Here is a 17,847-nt window from a genome sequence, read left to right as displayed (position 1 = left end):
TGAAAATCACAGTATTTTATGTGGCAAACATCGAGTGCTGTCAAAAGTTAAGTCTGTTTATCTTTCTGATCTTGATTAGAATCCTAAAAGCTGTATTTAATTGTGTCTAATTTTTTAATGATTACCGGAATGTGTTCTTGCAGGTGCCATTTAGAGATGAAATTACTAAATGTACAAATTGTTCTTTGTACATTTATACTAAATGTACAAAGTGTTCTTATTTCAATATAAGAAGAAAAGAAAAAGCTTTTCCCAGCTTCCTTGAACCAAGAAAAATTGGGATACATGTTTTATGATGCTTTGTATACAGAGGTAGAGGCATGACCTAACTGAAGGTCTGAGTCAGAGTTTAGACTATAAGGAGTGTATTTTCATTGCACTGCACCTTCAGTCAATTTTACACAATTTTATGTGAAAATGGTGAAATCTTTATGCCAGGTTTTTTTTAACATTCCAGTCTTTAGGAAAAGAAGTTTTATTTTTAAATGTGTTCTGGAGCCATCTCACAGATTTAGTTAGGAACTAGGGATATCCCTGTTTCTTCTTCCTCTGTCTCCATTAGCTGAAAACATCAAGGCAATGTGAATTTAGTGAAAAGGCAAGGAGCAAAGTGTTTGTAGGGCTGCTGAAGGTTTGCCTTAATCAATAAGGTGCTTGAGGATGTAAGAAGAAAATTATTGAACAGCTTTATAAGTATTAGGTATTTATATGGTAAATACTCTTTTGCAATAATATTTGTTTGTTTAAAATATACAATTTCTGATGAAACTGTGTTTTCAGTAACACTGTCCACAGTCTTATCCAAATCTTTACTTGTGGCCTATTAATTTGTTTTTCTGGAGGTTTCATCAGGGTCTTGTTTTCCCCAGCAATGTTAAATTTTTTTTGGTAGTGAGATGCAAGAAAATGTAAAATCACTGTGATTTTACATATGTACAAGTTCAATGTGGTCAAGTTACTAATGAAGTAGGATTTAGACATCTTGTGAAGTTTGGAGTCAGTATAACTATTGTATATTAAACTAAAATTAATATACAATATTAAATTAGTTGTAATTAAATGTAATACTGAATAAAATGGTTTTGTTGATGAAAATGAGCTAATTGTTTTTCAAAAAACAAATAGGCAAGGAATCCTTGCCTTTCCATCTTTTCATTGTCCCCCCAGTATTGCAAAGCCTGTCTGTAAAACAGTCACTGGACTGTTTTAATGGCTTTCTGTAAAAAAACCCAAATAGCTATCCTTGGCTCGGTTTGATGTTTTTTTAGTGAGATACTCTAGAAGTAGTAATACAATTGTAACCACCTAATAGCTATACAATATGTTGGGCTGTTTTTATTTGAAGACGGTTTCACTGAGGGTTTGGAATGACTTGGTAGACTGGGCTCTCCTAAGCAATTTCTATTGACAAAGCATAAAACTGTTACATTTGAAGAGTGGAAGCCACTACTCTGGAATTAAAATTAAAACTTTGGTCTATACAAGGTGAAAGGCAAGCCTGCAGGCTGATACCAGTGACATAGATTCCTACTTACTTAAAGAAGAAATGCATCATCTGGGAGGGAGTAGCACGGTTCTGGTAGCTCTGCATGAAATTCGTATATAGTTCCTGTGTGTCACATTTGAAAAGCAGGAATCTTTCGAAGACTTAACAGGAATAAGATTGTTAGTGGGAGTATTTTATAGGAGGTGTTTTCTTGTATCTTTTACACAAGCACATTTAGTTGTTTTGATACAGCTACTTTGTTAAAGAAAAATGGTTTCCTTACTTTTTTTTTTTTGGTTTTCCCTGTTTGTGTTTCCCTGCTGTTTTTCCCTGAGTATTAGATTTTCACATGCAGAAATACAATGATGCTGTGTATTTCCTCTGTCTTCAAAGTTACAGTCTTCTGACTTGCTGGCAGCTTTATTATTATTGTTTTAAAGCTGATTTTCCAGAGAGAGTACTACAGAGGACATCAAGATGTGGACAGGGTAACCATAAGCCTTCTAGAAATCACTGCTTTGGCTATTTCATATGCATCTATCAAATCACTTTCATAGGGGATTTGCTGAGCTACTTCTCCAAATTTGAAATTAAATGGTCCTTCATATGAGTCCCAAGAAAAGTATTTTCCTTCATTTTCTCAGTTTTTTCCAACTGAGAAGGAGGAAAAAAGTTTTGTGTAAATAGTACTTAACTGCATAGAAGTGTTGGTCAATGAATTTAGACGTACAGTGAAGAGACTGAACTGCTTACACATATCCTTTTTCATGGAGAGGAAAGCCACTGAGTGTCATCTTTATATCTTGCATTTGGACTCTGGATGTCTATTGCATGCAATAGCCTTCGCGTGGTTGCTGACTAGTCCCTAAAAGCTATCTTGACTGCAGCCTTGCATTACCTCTCCATAGGTTATTGTCCAGTTTATGTAGAGCAGTGTCACACAATGTGTTATATTTCGGTGACATCTGTGTTTTGGGAAGATATTCTGTGTGTTCCTTGATGCTTAATCCCTTTCAGTCAGGGACTATGTCCGTTATACTTTATCAGGAACTTGGTGTGCAAATATTTAAGACTTGTATGTAATGAAGTTACTAGGTATCATTGCTGGATTACCATCATGTATGATCTATTTTATCACAGTGCATTATTTATAATTTTATTAATTTATTACTTTTTTTCAAGTTCTAAACCCTGAGCTTAATCATGATTTAAAGCAGAACAATGCAATTTCAAATACTGTTAACTGTTTTCTGTTGAATGAAACCCCCAAATGATTTATTTACTAAAATCATAACAATATGCTAATTTTAAGTGTGGCTTTTTGACTGTATTTGGTGTGTTATTAAATAGCCAAAAAGCATAGTAACTATCTATTTATGTAACAGAAGTATTTAAGCTTTTATATTAGGAAGTGTAACATTGTCCATGATTTTTCAGGCTAGAAATTTTGGTTTAAATACTTTAAGCTGTTGAATTAGAGCATTGCTGCTTAACTTACATGTTTCAAGAATTAGGAAAGCACTAACATTTAGTGAACAGAAAGTATAACACTGTTCTCCTCAAAAAGAAAAAAGGGGAGAGAGAGGTAAACCTGTGACTATAAGATGATATGTAGTTTTTTTTAGAAAGTCTGGATTTAAAAATGAGCTGAAACTGATGTTAAAAATCTGATGATGTTAAGTCCTTACTAATTGCTATTGGGTCATCATGCTTTGTTTTAATGCATACAGTAAATCTAGATATGAGCAGGTATTGTCACATTTTATTTTGAAGGGGTTGACTTAGTGTCAACACATGATAGCATATTTTATAGTTCTTGTGTTAATGTTTGAAAGTAGTGCAGATTTTAAAATACACTAATGCTTCAGAAGGAAGGCTGTTTAACACTATTGACCCACTAGTGTTTTGCTGGTTTCTGCTTAATAAGTGATCAGTTGCTGAATATGTAATTCTTTTTCCCTTGTGAACTAAAGTGATGATATATTTACAGATGAGTGATGATATATTTACAGATGAAGTAATCTTTTAGCTCATGTTAATTAAAAAAACCCACCACCTAAAGTATTTTCACAGTTTTAAAACAAGCTCTTAATTTTAGATTAGTGAAGACCTGAAAAGTGAATTGGCAAATGAGCTGTGTGCATCAACCCCTGGCCTCACTGCAAATAAAATGAAAGAACAAATGTTCTATAAGGTAAGTAGAAATTGCCAGGTTCCACAGGTTTGCATTTATTCTCTTTCAGTTAAACTTGGAGTTGTTAAATTTGCATAATACTATTGCTAATAGTTAATCTAAGTATCTAAATTAGCTGAGACTAACGTGAGGTTCTCTTCATATCAGTTTAAGGGTAGGGGGAGGGACTGGGAGAATGAAGGGACCTTTAAACTACTGTTGATGTCCTCTGTCCTGTCATCCCTTGTTTTTCCACAAAAATGGTCTTAAGTTTTAATGTTTCTCAGACAAATGACTTAAGTTACCTGGCTGACAGTTTGTTTAGGATTGGAGGCCTTCTCGAACATCTGTTGTTGAAACTAGGTTTGACCTGATTGCGTTAGTCTGAAATTCTTTTTGCAAGAGAACAAAGGAAGAGGAAAAGAGGTATGTAACGTAGCCCACTGATTCTTCTTTGGAGCTAAGTTGGTTGGGTTCGAGCTCTGTTTCCAATACCTTATGTACGTAGCTTACATGAATCAAATATTTCAAGATGTGTGAAACAGAAGGTCAACACAAATCCACTTTCAAATATCAGTAAGTGATGCAAAGCTACATACTTGGGCTAATAATCATAGATGCAAAATTTAAAGTAGCTTATTTTCCCTTTTAGTGTGACTTTTTGCAAGTAAACAATATTTTTCCATCAAAATACTTATCAGATATGTCAAAGTTAGCATTTAACTTCGAAGTCTTTGTTTTGCCTGGATAGAGTATTAAAAGACAGAGAATGACTTAAAGCTTTACTGGTCCATCTTGAATCTTAGGGTTGTAAACATTGTTACTGCATTATTTTGCTATTTCACAATGTGGGTTTTTTTTCTTTCTTAGGTTGGACTTGCAGATGCTGTAGATCTATTTAGAGCCAGAAGAGTGTTCATTAAAGACGGATTTGCATATGTGCCACTAAAGGACGCTGATTCAATTGTTTTGAGTAACTATAGAACAAAGTTATCTAAAGCACTGGCGGTAAGTCTGATAAAGTCTGATTTTTAACAACTTCTGTTGCATTGTTTAGTGACACTTTCGGATAGCAGCCTTTTGGATTTTTAGATTTATCTGTTTTCATCTGGAGAATACCAGAAACCTTATCAAAAGTGCTGTAGCTCTAAAAAAAAAGGTCATTATGAGCTGAAAATTCATTAATTTTAAATGGAATTTAGCATGTGATGTGCCTTGTGAAGAAATTTATGCTAGAGGATTTAAAAATGTTTCCCACATAGAGAGTAACATAATTTTTCATTGAAAATGGTAGGCTCATAGACACAACTGGGGTTTTTTTTCCTTTTCACATCAATCTTTTCTTCCACAACGTTTTGTAACAGTTTTTTGTTGAAACAAGTGAAATAGTAATTTTTGGCTTTTTTCTTCTTTCATTTGTTAGTAAGAACTGAAATGACGATAGGTCAAAACACGTCAGGCAAAAATAAAATTCTTCGTTGTACGAAAGTCTGAGGTATCAAATCTAGTTAGGACACCTATGGTAAATACTGCATGTGAATGTTCTATTAGTAATTTGGTGATCAATTTAGGAATTGCTACTTTTGCAATGTTAGGCCCCTCACAGGGTTTAAAAGTTGGTCATCGTGTATAATGTACAGAATTTTAGTCCTAGAAATACAGCATTGAATAACATGAAGGCAGTTTGGATTGCTTTTTAAAAATGTTTTTGAAGATTTATATTACTATGTCACATTAAGATCAAGGTTGACCATGAGTGTTGTAAACAGTGTAAAGTAAAAATGCAGTCCTTTAAGAAGCTGCCAGTATGCTAATTTTCTAACTTGTTCATTTTGAATATGCCTGGATTCTGTGGAATTATTTAATGTGCAGTGAAAATTGTGATACTCTTACGTGAACATTTCTGTTGAAACTGTTTAATACAACTGCAACTAGAGACATGCTTATTTTGGTTGATGCATAATGTTCTTGCTGAAAGCTGATAACACTTGTATGGGATTTAAAAATGATGAATGTATTCTATAGAAATATGCCTAAGTACGTAGGCTTTCTGCATCTATTTAAAATACTTTTGAGAAGCTTCATGGGCTTCTGGAATTTGCCTGTTGTGTGCGTAGCTGAGGAGAAGTCTGAAAAATAGTGGGAACTGTAGTAAGTAGACTACCCAGCTTTTCAGTTTGAGGAAAACTCCAACATTTTCTTACAAACACGTGCTATCTTATATATAATTCATTTAACCCAAATTACTTTGTTAAAGCCAATAGCCGCTTTGTAGTAAAGTACTTATGTTATCCTCTGTAATCATAGTTTAGAAATTTTAACACTCCTGTGAGCTTAGAAAACTATCTTCTATAGAACTGCTATGTCTTAAATTAATACAGTATTTCAGGTTTGCATTAGTTTTAAGTTTTAATACAAACATTTTTGTTTGTTAAAATTCACCATGTTTTTGGAGTAAGGAATAAAAGAAGATTAGTGATTTCTGTCCTAATCGAAAGCTCGTGATTGAAGTTGTGGGGTTTTGATTACTGAATTTGAGAAACCACCCTTAATAAGCTGTTTCAGTTAATTTTAGCCATCACAGCTCACTGCTGAGAGATGCTGGGAATATTACTAAATTGAGCCTTCTGGAAATGAAGGCCAAAAATCCAGCATGTCTTACAGAGGTCAGTCTAACGTTATTCTGTTACACCAAACAGAAGCATAACTGCAGCGTGACACTTGGTAGCTGGATAATTAATGTAGTTTTTTCACTGGAACAAAATATAATAACCAATTAAGTTTCAGAAACTGTAAGAATACACTTTTAAAGAAAGGATTGTACATAAGGAATCTTTTTAAGATCTAAAGATGGTAACGGTTGCTGTTTCACAGCATGCAAATTAGGAGGATAACCTTTAATGATTTTCCTCAGCCTTATTTGGAGTGCAGAGGCACATGTCAATAGAAGTTACGACACAGTAGCACACTTCCAGTATTGTTTGTGAAAAGTAGTTGTTGAAATACTGTTTGATTTAGGCCTAAGTTCTGCAAGTACAGCTGTTTTAGTAGTGCTTGGTAATGCTTTTATAGCACATGGATGTTTCTATGTGTCTGCTGCAAAGGAGAAATAAATCAAGGTAAATGTGCTGAATTTTAGGCACTATCATAGTATAGAGGTCTTCATGAGTTTGCAAAGTTGTGCATCAGGGCCAGACTTAATTAAGAAGTAATAGAGTCTTTAACAGCATCACTGATTTGTTATTTAATTTATCTCTTAATGAATGTATTTGATAACATTACCACTTTGGTAAGCATTACTTATGTGTGCTTTTGGGAGTATGTTTTAGTGTTTTGCAGCATCTGGCTGTTTACACTTTGTTCTCAGCACTTTCTAATGGCCAATCCTTCTTTTATTAGAATTTGAGAATTAAAGATCTTAATGGTGTGATAACCCAAATTAGGCTGTTTCTAAAGGAGAGGTTTGTATCTTCTTAGGGTCGTAAAATTAGGCTGAATACCTTCATCTCCTGTGGGGTAGCTTGACTTTGGCCAATACTTCTGGCTTTGACAGTGTTACAAGCTTCTAAGGCACAAAATACCTTGAATATAGGGAGATAGTGGAAAGATGGTCTTTCAGGCATGTAGCTTTGTGGAATCCTTCTTAGAGCTCTTGCAAGTGATTCAGTTCTTCAATGTTAAAGCAACGTAGTTTTCCAGTGTGGGTGGTTTGTGTGGTGTTATTATTTGTGCTGTGATGCATGTTTTGCCTCTCAGGTTATTTGGTGCTATTCCAAGCAGTTGCACACACAGGCTTTTGGAAGGGGTTATCTCTACGCAGGAATGATTTTATGATCAAGGTCTGCCCAGTCTTTTCCAAGGTGTGCTGAAACTGTTACACTTCATGGGAGTGTGCTTTTGCTAAAGCTACTCTTCCTCAAAAGCATTGAATGATTTGGGTGGTTGCATAGCCTTGTTATGTTGCTTTGCTTCGTTGTAGACTTGGGTCACCACTGTAACCCTGACTTGAATCTCCCTGTAATGTAACAGGACAAAGGAGGAGTACAAGAAGAGTGAACTGATATGTTGATACTGAGCTTTAAGAGAAGAGTAAATAATTCATAGCACCGACTTTTAAAAACAGTTTTATGTTGACACTGGCACAAATTCAGTTTAGTCAGAGTTATGCTTTAATCACTTAATGGGTAAGCCCACAAAGCGGTCGTATGTTTTGTTTCATCATTTCAAAATAAATTTGACATCTTGACTATGTGTGTATTTCTTGAGGCTTGATAATAGAGCGAGTTAATACTGTTCAAGCTTTCTTGACAGTTACAAATGCAACTGAAGAAGTTAATTTTATGCGCAAAATCAATACTGCAAGGACATTCTTTCTGTATTCTCTGACCCATTAGTTAATAAATAATTTCCTTTGTCCCATTAATGATGATTAAACTGTAGAAACCCTAAACATTTTCTGTAGTTCATGTAAGATGTAGTATTAGCTCCACTATTGTTTCATAACAAAACAAACTTTTATTAATTCAAATTGCACTGTATTTTATTCATTTAAACATTTCTGTAGTAATCCAATTTAAATATTTCTGTAGTAATCCAATGCTGCATTTTAGTGATTTCAGTTATAGGCATGTAGTGGACTTAGGCAGTATTGGATCTTCTTTTTTTTTTTTTTTTTTTTTTTGTGAGGATAGTTGTTTTAATTTTTGATTTCTTGAGATTGGAAGCTTTGGTTTAGTGTTGTGGTTCAGAGCTGCAGACCCGTACCAGAGCTGTGTTGTACTTGGTACTGCGCAGAGGAGGATTGCTCCAGCGAGATCTGAAGCAGGACAGAAGAGGCTGCCGGAGCATCAGCTGGGACTGGCCTTTATCAGCAGCGACCTGAAATAATTGGGAAAATCACTTAATGTTGCATTAGCAGTTGCCTGCCTTGTTTGAATATGAGTTTTCATCAGACAGCAGTTTGCCTCCACAATTCCCACTCGGTGTGGTTAACTGTGACAGGCATAGGGGTGGACAGCATCTCCCACCTGCTGAAAGTGTTGCAGTGTTCGGTGTGAGCATCCCTGTGATGTCTGATCCCCAGAAATGATGTAATTTCTGAAGATGCATTTAGGTTTTTGAACTACTTTTCTCATAGTACTGTTCAGTACTAAGTGTCTGATACAAATAATCTTCCTGTGTGGTTGATCAGAAAATCCTTTATATAGAGATTATGGTTTCAGGTTGATCACATAATAATCATTCTCATCTTAATGAATGTTACAGTTCAGAAGATGATTTGTTCTAAAGTTTTAGTGCTTGTTGAACGTTACATTTTAAAGCTGGAAGCAAATGCTTGAGAATGTAAAACAAATGTAGGGAGAAGAGTCTGCCGGAGTCAAGAGACTACTCAATATGAGTTATGCATCTTGCTCAATTTTATTAGCTTCCAACATTTCTTATATAGCCTAATACACTATCATGCTTTCAAAGCTTAATCATGATTGGAACAAGCATTCGATTCATGCAGCTGTTTGCATCATGAATGAGCTGTTATGTCTCGGCCTTGCGGTTTGTTACTTCTTCTGTCTACCTCCTGTTCTTGGTTTTGCAACAGGATTCAAGAATAGATCAAAGTTACTTTCTTGTTAACTTCAGCACAATAATTTCAGCACAGTTCTAATTCCTGTACACTTCTAATTCCAGGCCTGGATAGTGCACTCCAGGCTTGGATTGTGCAGACCCTCAGGGGTTCCGTGGCCACGCTTCTGCAGCCATTCTTCTACAGTTCCCCCTTCTTTCTTTTGCACAAGCCAGGCCTGATTGGTTATGTTAAAAACTGCTCTCTTTAAACAAGAAAGAGCACAGCTAAGAACGAAGAGCATTACAATAATGATTACAACAAATAATATTCCTTCCAGTTTCCCGAGCGCTGACAGGCTTGAGAAGCAGACTGGCAATGGTCACACCATACAGACACCGAACAGGTATGGTGTTGATGACCTTTTTCACCACAGCAGAAACAAGCTCCGAGTGGACCCTTGGGCTTGGTACTTGGCCATACCGCAGGTTTGAGGGCAGCTGCCAACGCCTGGGTATGGGTTTTCATGGCTGTAGATACAGCAGAACTCACAGCATCAGAGACAAAAGCAGCCTGTTGGGCAGCTGCACTGTTTACCATTCTGTCTAACATTTCCTCAATTGAAGCGGTTCGAGGGAGGGTAGACAGAATTGTTTTGGCCCTTGGATTAGCATTTTCAAAAGCTAGCATTTGGAGCCTTTGCACTTTAAGGTCCTCCGTCATACTCGGGTTTTGATCTAAGGCTTGTACTAGCCGGTTCACAAAGCTGTCAAACGGCTCTGTTGCTCCCTGCTTGACTGTTGTGAAGGAAGGGGCCTTGTGTTCCGATGGGACAAGTGCAAGGGCTTGTTTTGCAGCCAGGGCGGAGGCATTATGCATCTCCATGGAAAACGTTAATTGCACTTTAGGGTTGGCATAGACGTTACGACCCAACGGCATGTCCTCATTTACATCACGCAGGGGGTGTCCCTGGGCCTTAGGCGGCATCAAAATCATCTGCACCTGTCATTCCCACTCTTTTTCAAAAAGCAAATACTGTGCTGGTGTAAGAAGCAATCTGGCTAGTGAGGTACAATCGCTGGGTGTCATGATTTCGGAGTCAAACAAATAATTCAGCAAGTGCTTGGCTGGTTCTGATTGCAAACCATATTGTGTAACAGTTTGTCGCAGCTGCTGCATAAACTTCAATCAAAAGGTTTCCACGCTGTGGCTGCTGTACCGTCTGGTAATGTGGTGGTCCACACCGGGCATGCAACAGCAGAGGCAGCCTGCCACTTTCCCTCCAGTATCGCATCCCGTGTAACCCCAGACCAACGATTTTGAGGGACAGCTGGTTGGAAGATGACACCTTCCCGAGTTTGAATTTGAACATTGCGACCACCGGTAGGCAAGTGGCACTCTTCCGTCTGCTGAAGCAAGCGATTTAAGGTCCAGTCGGAGGGTTTTACCCGGGGATGGGATACTGGAGCAGTTGGTGAGCCCTCATTCTCTGTCTCCCCACTCACATCCGGAGCAGCACTCGGTCTTATTTCGGTGCCCTCATCCTCCTCCAGTACAGGGGGTGGTTCCCAGTAGAGCTTTGGTCGGCACTTTGGACCACCCGCTGCAGCGGTGCCCTCAGATATCGGGTGTAATAGTTCTGTCGCAGATTTCTTAATAGGCACAACTATGCCTTTTGCAGACGGGGTGCCTTGACCAAATAAATCGGGTAGATGACATCGACTTGGTTTCCCGACCGAGGAGTTCTGAAGCAGCCATAGCCATCTTTTTCTCCACGACCATTGACCCTAAATGGTTCATGACCTCCCGCCAGGTTGGTCCCAACTCCTTGGCCGATTTGCTGCCTCTAAGGGTCGCATCCCAAAGGGAATCCCCAATCTCTCACCACTCAGTCACACTAAACATCAGTTGGGGGTCCTTTAAGTGTCCTTTTTCCTGCGCCCATCTGCATAGCTCTTGGAGCTTCTTTGTGCTCATGCTAGCCTCTCGCTTAGCAAGAACCTCAGATAAAAGTGTGAGTGCCACCTTCCTTTCCATTATCGAGGGAAAAGACGGTCTTACTGGTGCAGGTCTGTGCAGGAGCTCAATGCCGGATTCAGACGCCTTCTCTGTCGCGGGCACCTTCCTGCTCAGACTCCTCTCCCGAGTCTCCCAATTCGCAGTGCAAAGGCAGAGTTTTCCGCGCTCCTGAAGGTCGTCGGGGTCCCTGTTCGGGCGCCAGTTGTAGGGAGAGGAGTCCGCCGGAGTCAAGAGACTACTCAATATGAGTTATGCATCTTGCTCAATTTTATTAGCTTCCAACATTTCTTATATAGCCTAATACACTATCATGCTTTCAAAGCTTAATCATGATTGGAACAAGCATTCGATTCATGCAGCTGTTTGCGTCAGCAATGTCTCGGCCTTGCGGTTTGTTACTTCTTCTACCTACCTCCTGTTGTTGGTTTTGCAGCAGGATTCAAGAATAGATCAAAGTTACTTTCTTGTTACCTTCAGCACAATAATTTCAGCACAGTTCTAATTCCTGTACGCTTCTAATTCCAGGCCTGGATAGTGCGCTCCAGGCTTGGATTGTGCAGACCCTCAGGGGTTCCGTGGCCACGCTTCTGCAGCCATTCTTCTACAAACAAACTCTTCAAATTCACAACAAAAACGCTCATGCTACACAGGAATATTTACACAAAGACTTGTAATTATTGTTGATAGCACAATGAACTTTCCCTTCATAGTCTAATGTTGATTTGTCATACTTCTATTTAAGTTCAGCCCTTTTTCCGCCATGTTAAGCCTAGCAATTTCAGTTGTAACTTGGCTGGTCTTTGAATTATAACTTGGCTGCAAGAAGTTGCTTTTGTGAAAATACTTTGTTAGAACATCACGTAGGTTTTAACTGTCTGCAAATTAAAATGTTAGCTGAAAGTAATGCAAACTGGCGCCATAAGAAATCAAGATTCCGATGTTAATATCTACAATGTTGATAGCACGTGCTGCTTCTTAATTTAATACCTACACTTTTTTTGCTTTGCAGTATGACCTTGTGTAATCTGCTAAAATGTCTACAAATCAAATTGTTGGGTTTTGGGGACTTAGTACAAAAGGAAGACCTCACTGGTGTGTTCTAATTTTTTGTTTATTCCTTTTCCTATTTGGGATGTGATCTTCAAAACTGTTAGGAATGTGGATCAAGTAAGTTGCTTCTAGCTTTACTAATGTTTGTAGTAATTTGTCTTTAAATATATGCTATTTAGGTTGATTTATGCTATATGTTCAAAGAACCTGCTAATTTGAGGGAAGTATACATAACACCACCTGCATAACATTTTCTTCCTAAAATGTCTATGTCTTCAAGCAGTGAAGCATAAGGCTTTATGTAGTGGCATTAATGTTGAGAAAATATGATTGATGATGGTCTTATCACTTGAAATTCATTTCAGGTGTTGTGTTCCCAGTGTTAACTTAAAGTAATTCACTGTAACATAAATGGATGATTTTTATAATATGCACATACAAGGTTAGTAAGGTAATAACTTTGGCAGTGCAGGGTAAAATGTGATTACAGACTTTGTCCTCTGAGTCTCTCAGGTGAAAGTTTGCAGTGAGTGTTGCAAAGAAGCAGCTGCTCTTCATTTCTGAGTAGCATTATTAAGGCACAGGTCTGCTGAATGAAATGGTGGTATTTTGAGTGGGAGAAGCTAAATTGGGGAAGTGACTTCGTGTGTATGTCAGAGAGGACTCAAGCCTGTATGCAGAATGGTTACCTGCAAGACAGGGAAACTCCTTGGACTTTTCTTTGTGGGCAATTTTTTTGGCCATGGCCCCTTAATTGTTCTAGTGTTGGCTGTTCCCTGAAATCCATTGTTCGGTGTTTTATCTTCTCTGTGAATTGAAGTATGTGTGTTTCTTTTAGAGGCTACATGGATAGCTAGCAAAAAGTAATTGTAAATAATATTAGGAGGCTAAATGAAATTTGACTGTATTCAGTAGTTTGTTTCTTCTATCTGCTTCTTGCTTCTGCTACTAATAAGTTTTTATTAAATACTAAACTTGCAGCATAAACAATTGCTGTGGTCTCTGCATGGTCCTGTTTGATTTGTATGGAAATACTTCCAACTTCAAATCAACGTAGGTGTTTCATCATAGTAAAACTAACAGAGCAAGAGTACAGGATTTGAAGCATGTGGAAGACTTGCTTAACTGTTGTGATATTCCCCAAATGTCAGAAAAAATGTTGGAATAGAATATATTATCAGAAAATACAATTTTGTTTCTGTCTTGTATGATAGATAACCTGGAAATGTGTCAATTAAAATAGCACCTGTTTAAATGTCACCTGACAACAACTTATTAACATGGTGGTAACAGTAATTTGAGAATGATGCACTATAGTCGGTAAGAAAGAACTGGAGTAGTATGCAGTTGGTAAGTAAACAGAAATCTATTTCAGGATGACACTGCTAGAAATCTGAGTTTTCTGATTATTTTCTGATGTCCTTCTGTGACCCACAGGCAGTTGCTATGTAATAGCTGTAGTTGTATCTGTCTGGAGTTGGTTTACACTGGAATTAATGACAAATCCTTTCTTCAGCTGTGTTTTGACTTTTTCTTGGAGAAAACTAGTTAAGTTTCTCGAAGTTAACTGATGAGTGATCTAGCTGATGTTTACTGTGGACCAGGACCCTAGTGACATAGGGAGTCATCCAAACTGCCAGTGAAGATATAGCTATCATGTTTCTCAGCCTTCCAGTGTTTCACTGTCAAATGAGACTGCTTTGTGTTGTGCAGTTGTCTTCTGGGGAAACTTGATTCATGTATCTAATTAATGCTGGCTGAATCCCTTCTGTGATAGTGGGGACTTGGATTTCTAACCCACCTGTAGATTAATAGAGGTTCATTATTGAGATCCAAGTTTCAACCACTTACTAATTTTATGTGTGGTTCAAGAGAGCACGATGTACCTACCGATGCTATGTACAGTAAATCAGAAATTTCACTTGAATTAATATATTGAGTCTTGCCTACAACGTTGGAGGATTCTGTAAAGGAGCATAACTCTTAGATGTGCTTTGTCTAAACCAATTCTTTCAAGTGATGTAGTTGCTTTTAGAACACGACAGTTATTCACTGGGCTTAACAAATGGATTCTTAAATTCAGGACTGTTGAGAAGCAATGTTGCTGCCTCACTGACACTTGAATGAACATGGTCAAATCCTGATGGTTACATTTTGGTAACATTTCTAAATAGCATGCAACTTTCCTCCTAACTTTCAAATTGTTTATGACTTAAACTCTGCAAAAAATGATGCTAAATTTGCAGTTCCTGTAGAATTTAAATAATATGCTTTTTCATGCTTGCATCTTTGTGTAATCACTCTAGTAACTAGTTTCGTCACTTCTGTTAGACAAATTAAAATTTCTTCTATTTGAAAGCTCCGTTGAGTACATGCTCTTACCCAATTCTTAAAATTGGACTTTTTCTTGTTCTAGTTCATCCTTTCTGCTAAATCTGAAGCCTTGTGTGTTGAAAGAAATGGAGGATTTTGGGGTTCCCCCCTCCCCCCAATTTCTTCATTACAATTTAGAGTGCCTGCCTTGTATTTGCTTTTCAAAGTGATTCTTTTCTTGCTTTGCTCCCATGTTAAAAGCTGTTTTGAAGCTAAAGGGGAGAGGAACTTTGTGAAAACTTTGCAATGTAATCCTAAAAAATTCTGTATTACAGAAAAATCCCAAACAATGCGGGAGTAAACGCACCTGCATTCACCATGGTGGTCTTTCATTATCTCCTTTGTCTGTAACCGTTGTCTCTCATGATCCTTGGTTAGATGTTAAATTCTGGCTAGCATATTGTATGCTTTTATAAACCTACTCTATAGATATCCAAGAAGTTGCACCTTGTTTTTTAAATAATAAATCTTTTATAGCATACCAAATACAGTGCTCATAGGACTTGCTGTTGTGAGTAGTCACCATGAATGAAATGAGTAGGTCTTGTGGCTGTTGAAAGCAGCGAGTATAGCAGTTAGTGTCAGATTAAACATTCAAGAAAGAGTTGGGGTCATGCAGGTTATTCTGAGACTTAAATTAAGCTGTAGTATCTTAAATTATGATTACAGTCTGAATGAACAATTTGGATTAACAGCAAAAAAGGCTGCAACAAATACAGAATGCAGAAGGATAGGAAGAGGGTATGTTGTAAAATGTTTAATGCAAGTTTATGGAGCAGGCAAAAATAGGTTGAATCACTAAAAATTATGATGATTACTTTTCCAATTACATGATTTTTTTTTTCCCCATACATTTTTCTATGAAATAGAGGGAATGGCTATTCTCCCGAGTAAAATTTTACAATATCCTGAGCCAGTGAATGTACATATTCATGTGTACATATGTGATGTTAACACGTTTTTGCCATTCCTGCTAATGATAAACGTTGGCTGATGATTGGGAAGGACTAAATCTTAAATCCTTCCTTCAATTAGAAGGAAAAATGTGAAATGACTGTCAGTAGCTCAAAGTCAGACCTGGAATAAATTGAACAACTTATAGTTGTATGAGATGACACTGGGTTAATTAATGTATAGAATCTTCCTATAGGTTGGAGTACCTCTTTAAGCAGCAAGTTTAAGAATAAAGTATGCACAAGTCTCGTCAAGAAATGCTTTTGTCAAGACATCTTTAAAAGAAATTCTGCTGTAAGACTAATGTGTAATCAATAAAATTAGTGTCTCTTTCACAACTCAAGTGTTTTGAACTCTTCTAAGAAAAATGGTAGCAATATGCTTGTTGAACTTACTGAATATTTATTTTTAAACTTCTAAATATAGATTAAGTGAGTATTTTTAGAAGCTCTAATCACTGTCACTGCTGCTTCAGCTGATTTCTGGGTGGTCTTACTGCATGATGGTCATTTTACTGTAATTTCCCAAAGGGAATTTCATCTGTAACGATATTTCTTCTGCAATTAATTCCTAATCTGCATATTTATGCTAGCAAGGTACTAGCCATTTTTTGTAGTTCTTGTAAATGAAGATAGTCAGAATTATTTTTCCTGTTAATAGGCAAGAAGGGTATGTTTCAGAGGTAGTATAATTCAGCAGAATTTTTGCAATAAAAACACCTGCTACTGTTTTATGGGCAGTCTGTACAGGCTGTCACTGAAATAGTGGAGTCCTGTCTTCCTGAAATCTTAGAAACATGATTTAATTAGGCTGCAAAGGCAGAGTTAGGGTAGTTAAACTTGGCTCTAGTAATACTGAGTCTGTGGGTATACCCTGCCTGGCCCGCTCCCTTTCCAGCTGTGACTTCATTTTTGCGCCTCTGGCTTGTGAAGAGGCAGCTCCTTATTTGAACAATTGCTTGTCTCCAGGAGAACCTCAGGTGCCTTCACATTGCCTGTGCTCTGCTGCCAGGCTCTGACTGGATCATCACTTGCCTGGCCACCAGGAGGAAAGAAACTTAACCTGCCTGAGGAGGGTACTACTTTATCCCTGAATATCTTGACTGCAGGGATACATTTTAAAGTTGGGTAATCAATGTCTTACGCTCAACTGATTTCACACACACCCGCCCCCCTCCCCAAGCTGTTTTATTGTTAATACATTTTAGAGTTGGGTAATCAATGTCTTACGCTCAACTGATTTCACACATCCGCCCCCCTCCCCAAACTGTTTTATTGTTAAGTTTCTCTTGGGTACCTGACATGGATTGTGAAAGGCTTTTGTTGGTTGATTTGGGGTTTCTTTTGCTTATATCTCCTGCTGCAATATCTTGGGTTATTTTACAGTTTACTCCTAATTTTTTGTTAAATTCCTGAATTTGTAACCTATAGGGAAATATTGACCTACTGATAAAACCTACCTCCTGCTAGCGAGCATACTTTCTAATTAATTTTCCGTTCCTTATTGAGGAGTATAGCCTTGCATTTCCATGAGAGGTGTGCTATATTGTATTTGCATATTCAGTTATCTCATGTGATCTGTTCAGCCTGAAGAAAGGTATGAATCAGAAGCTGGGTGTGCAGACATTACTGAGTTAGCTTTCTTTGAGAGGCCTCGTGCTGCTGTGTTCTACCTTTACAGGTCTACCTTAATCTGCCAGTGTTTCAAGCCTGCATGGATTTATAAGCACTGGAGTCCTGAAAGGTGACAGTTAAATTTCTTTGTCTGAAGTGGCTTTCTTTTCTCTTGGGATATCTAAGAAGGAGGTGGTTTAGTAAGGATAATTTCTACATTAGTAGGTATCTCTCTATGCCCTTGCCTGAGCTGGTTTTTTGTTACTCCTTCAATCTCCTATTACTGTGAAATAGAAAACCAGCGAGGCTTTCCATAGATTCTATGTGAGTTATGTATATTTGGTAGTCTGTCAAGTTAAAGTATATATGTAAATGTTTTTGTATAACTTCATCTGTCTGAGGGAGGATGCAAAAAGTACTGTAATATAGATGTCTTGTAGTAAAAACGGATTTTTGAAAGGTGATGATGGATTTATTCAGCATCCAGGGTCACAGGAAGGTCTCCAGCTCTAAGTGAAGTTTTGTAAAAGCTTCTATATGCTCTGTAGATTTTGAAAGGACGCTGATTAGCTGTTCGGTGTCTGATTTGTAGAAAGGCTGAAAATAAGATGAAGTATCA

General features: G+C 37.6%; 1 protein-coding gene across 1 annotated transcript in view; it reads left to right on the top strand.

Moving 5' to 3' along the window:
• The window catches only part of PRIM2 (DNA primase subunit 2), a 127,958-nt gene that overhangs the window by 21,781 nt on the left and 88,330 nt on the right, over positions 1-17,847 (top strand). Inside the window, exons 6-7 of the mRNA XM_055714145.1 lie at positions 3,585-3,680; positions 4,530-4,667. Of these exons, the coding sequence (XP_055570120.1) occupies positions 3,585-3,680; positions 4,530-4,667 (234 nt within the window). The remainder of the gene's footprint in view (positions 1-3,584; positions 3,681-4,529; positions 4,668-17,847) is intronic.

This window comes from Falco cherrug, chromosome 6 (genome assembly GCF_023634085.1).
Source record: "Falco cherrug isolate bFalChe1 chromosome 6, bFalChe1.pri, whole genome shotgun sequence".
Classification (NCBI taxonomy): domain Eukaryota; kingdom Metazoa; phylum Chordata; class Aves; order Falconiformes; family Falconidae; genus Falco; species Falco cherrug.
The sequence above is the reverse complement of the archived record's forward strand: the minus strand, read 5'-3'. Positions and strand labels throughout refer to the sequence as shown.